General features: G+C 33.6%; 1 protein-coding gene across 1 annotated transcript; it reads left to right on the top strand.

Moving 5' to 3' along the window:
* The first annotated feature begins 847 nt into the window (after window positions 1-847).
* Window positions 848-3,987, top strand: LOC105884115 (olfactory receptor 5D13-like). The gene is made up of 2 exons (XM_076001377.1): window positions 848-909; window positions 2,961-3,987. Exons 1-2 carry the CDS (start codon window positions 848-850, stop codon window positions 3,985-3,987), a joined length of 1,089 nt encoding a protein of 362 aa, XP_075857492.1.
* The last annotated feature ends 482 nt before the right edge of the window (window positions 3,988-4,469 follow it).

Here is a 4,469-nt window from a genome sequence, read left to right as displayed (position 1 = left end):
CAATTATGTTTTCTAGAGTTAACATCCCTGAGGACTTAGTGTAGCACATATTTGTGACACAGTTTAACGCCAGGATTCAGCTTTTTGGTCTCTTTTTCTTTCTGTTATTGCTGAGTTTATTTTGACAGCATTAGGGGAAAAAGTCAATTCCCTAAAACATTCATTGAAATACATGTTAGGTTTGATATTTAAAAAGTTGAATTCTCAACAGGAACTTTCCTAGATTATATTAATTTTTGCAAATAAGCTTAAGTAAATGAATAAATCAAATTGTTCTCCACTTGGGTGAGTTGCTTTTATTCATACTTTATTTCATATTAAAAGGAAAATGATGTGTTCCAATATTCTTTGCAGTAGTCAAACCCATGTATAAATCTGACTGCCATTATAACCATTTAGTTCCTTTAACTAGAAATATTAGATTCATTATCTTTTACCACATTTATTATTATTGATTGTCCTGCTTTATTAGGAAGTAATTTCATTATTTTTAATCATAATTTCCTTCTTATGTTTCATGAGTATAAACTTTAGTTTTAGTAAGTAATAAGTTGCTGGGTGTGGTGGCACATGCCTGTAGTCTTAACAGCTTTGGAGCCTGAGGCAGGAAGATTGCTAAAGTCCAGGAGTTTGAGATTACAGTGAGCTATTTTTCCACAGTTGCACTCTAGACTGAGTAACAGAGTGAGACTCTGTCTCAGAAAAAAAAAAAAAAAGATCCTCAGTTAATTCTCAAAATAAAACAAATTTGAGGCCAGGGCCTATATTTGATAATTTTACAGCTTTTAAAATGCTTGTTACAGTGCTGAGTATATAGTTAATATGCAATTAGAAAACCATAGGGGATATGGCTAGAAAAGAGGGGGAAAATGTGCACGGCACCTTGAGCTCTCAGTCAGATAAACGTGGGTGACACTTCTTGAAACTAAATTGGAGATTGTGAAATTTGGTTAAAAGACTGTTGTTATGAATACAAAGTATAAGAGGTGGGTTGAAAAGCTATCCAAATGGAAAAGATGAATGGTTAAGAATGAGCTGAATATATATATATATATATATATATATATATATATATATATATATATGTAGATGACATATATTTTTCATTGATGGTGGTGATTTCCCTTTTAACCGTTAGCTGCTCAGATTTTTTAGACCAACTGTAGAAAACAAATATAGATTTTGGAATGAGCTTGAAAAGTGAAAAATTATGTTCAATTATGGAAATTTAACTCCATGAGTTGGTGTTAACAACAAAAAATACATTTAGGAATTAATAATAAATGTAGAAGATCAAATTACAGGTATCAAATGAATCTAAATGAGCAATTAAAGAAATATTACATGTATATGTAAATGATATATTTATATATTTGCAGGAAACATAAGTGCTGTGTATCTTCTTGGAAGATAAAATCATCACAATTCAGTGAAAACTGTAGAACATTTAATTCTAACTTGTGATAAAGCATATGATTTTTAATGAATTCTATGTGGAATTGTATTTTCTTTATACCTAGTGATATTTTGGCTTTCAGTAAGCAGTCATGATCTTATTCTAGATTACGATAATGGAAAAGGTCAACTGCATTATTTTGAAGGCATTCATAACATTTAAAAAAAATAATCCAATGCATCATTTTTCCCCCAACTGCCCTCATTTTATACTAATTTAGAATGCTTACAGTCCATGGGGTTTCACTACAGCTCCTTGTTTTGTAGGATTCAAGATGTGTCTCGGTGTATTGTGATTTTACAGCATGGTCTTAGTTTAATAGGGAAGTCTAATTTCTTTATTAGCATTATAAAATTTTACCCCAATAAGTGTATATTATATGCCAAGAGTTCATTCACTCACATATACCTTCATTTACTCAAGTGTTGCTGAACACATGCTATTTCCTAGTGTTTAACATTTGCACTTGTTAACTGTATTTTACTGTGTAGCAGCAATGATAAAATGGTAAATGATAAAAAATATGTGTGATATTCCTACAGAAGTTTCAAGAAATTGATATTTTTCAGAGTTTTTAATTACTGATAACAACATATTTAATAGTATGACTATGGCTATGAAGAATAACTAAAGTGAAGATAAAATTGTTGGAAGAGATGATAAAACTAAGAGAATAAGGCAATGCAAAGATAATGTGTGTCTATGAAAACCAATTTATGCAAAATAATCCATAACCAAATGAAAACCATAGCAATTTCTCAGAAAGCAGACTCCAATATTTGCAGGATGTACCTAGACTAAATTGACCACCTAAGCACAACATCGTAGAGGTATCTCCAACAAAATAAAAATGGTCTGGATATATTATTATTGTTTGTTTTCACCCCAACTCATTGTGAATACCTGATATTATAATACACCAAGAAGAGACAACAGATTTTATAATTTTCAATAAGTAGGTAACTGGATGATCAAGTGCTTTATTCTTTTACAAGATAGATATAAAACATATGGAGAGAAATGTGTAATTAAGTGTAGGAAGATCATTGGAAAGGGAAATTTAGAAATAGTTATAGAAACAATAGTGAAAAAAAAAGTAATGACCATTTCAGGGAGTCATTAATTTTCTAATTTTCTATTTTAAGTACTAATTTCTCAAGCTTAAAAGGTAAGAAAGGGAAGTAATTATTGAAATTTATGATAATAACTTCTTTCAAGCGTTTTCATGGAGCTCTAAGCATTTTCAATGAGCTCTGATTCATACAAAAAGCTGAACTGCCCCTAATCATGAAGCCAGTTGCCTTGATGATACGAAGTCTGGTTGTTTAAAAGATACCAGGGCCAACTGATTTAATTTTTTCCTCTCTAAATTCCCAACTTTTATTATTCCATTCATACCAATTTCATATTTATAATTGTGAGATTAGTGAACTCAAGCTTTTGAAATAACGTAGTGGTTGAAACTCAATGTTTTCTATAGCACTCTGTAGGAATAATCATTAAGCCTCTCAACATTTCCTCATTTTAATCTGCCTTATCCACGTTTTTCTTCTCACTTCTCTGAATCAACTTCCCTATTTTGTCCCAGGAACCAAGAAAATCAGACTACTGGAGTTACCTTTATCCTCTTGGGCTTCTCAGAATATGAGGACATCCAGGTGCCTCTGTTTCTGGTGTTCCTGACCGTCTACACAATCACGGTGCTGGGGAACCTGGGCATGATCATGATCATCAGGATCAACCCCAAACTCCACACACCCATGTACTTTTTCCTCAGCCACTTGTCCTTTGTGGATTTCTGCTATTCCACCACGGTGACACCCAAACTTCTGGAGAACTTGGTTGTGGAGGACAGAACCATCTCCTTCACAGGATGCATCATGCAGTTCTTCTTTGCCTGCATCTTCGTGGTGGCAGAAACGTTCATGTTGGCAGTGATGGCCTATGACCGATTTGTGGCAGTTTGTAACCCTCTGCTCTACACAGTTGTCATGTCCCCAAAGCTCTGTGCATTGTTAATGGCTGGGCCATACACATGGGGTATAATCTGTTCCCTGACACTCACCTATTTTCTACTGGAATTATCCTTCAGAGGAAATAATGTCATAAATAACTTTGTCTGTGAGCATGGTGCCATTGTTGCTGTGTCCTGCTCTGAGCCCTACATTAGCCAGAAGATTATTTTAGTCTCTGCCACATTCAATGAAATAAGCAGCCTGATGATCATTCTTACTTCCTATGTTTTCATTTTTATCACTGTCATGAAGATGCCTTTACCTGGGGGGCGCCATAAAGCCTTCTCCACCTGTGCCTCCCATATGACCGCCATTACCATTTTCCATGGAACCATCCTGTTTCTCTATTGCATTCCTAACTCCAAAAGTTCATGGCTCATGGTCAAGGTGGGCTCTGTCTTTTACACTGTGGTCATCCCCATGCTTAACCCCCTGATCTATAGCCTCAGGAACAAGGATGTAAAAGACACAGCCAGGAAGTTAATTAATAACAAATTGTTATGTCACACATTGTAAAGTCCAGAAGATTTTCTTGCTCATTGTCAAGAATATTATGCAGAATTTTCCAACAGTTCTGGAATTTATAATAATTCGAATTCCATTTTTGAGTAGCAAAGTAGTGCTTTTGCTTTATGTAACCTCCGGTTTACTGATTATTCAACATCTGTTTAATTTAAGGTTTTTAGATTAGCAATAAAACAATAAGTAACACAGCAATTAAATCTTTGACTATCAAAATTAAGTCTTTAAACTCAGATTTTGTTATGAATAGATTTTTTAGTTATTACACATTACTATTTTTCTGCTCAGGTAAATCTTCCATTTTTTTTCACAGTCATTAGAGAATGGGCTTACAGAGTTGTTTGGACAATTCATAACCTACCATGGGAGAGGATACATCAAATGCAATATAGCAAAGTAAGCGATATTCAACACTCAGACACTATATGTTAAAGACATATTTATTTAATTCCGCATAGGGAATTTTGGTACATTAA

This window comes from Microcebus murinus, chromosome 4 (genome assembly GCF_040939455.1).
Source record: "Microcebus murinus isolate Inina chromosome 4, M.murinus_Inina_mat1.0, whole genome shotgun sequence".
Classification (NCBI taxonomy): domain Eukaryota; kingdom Metazoa; phylum Chordata; class Mammalia; order Primates; family Cheirogaleidae; genus Microcebus; species Microcebus murinus.
This window is presented reverse-complemented; position numbering and strand designations above follow the sequence as displayed.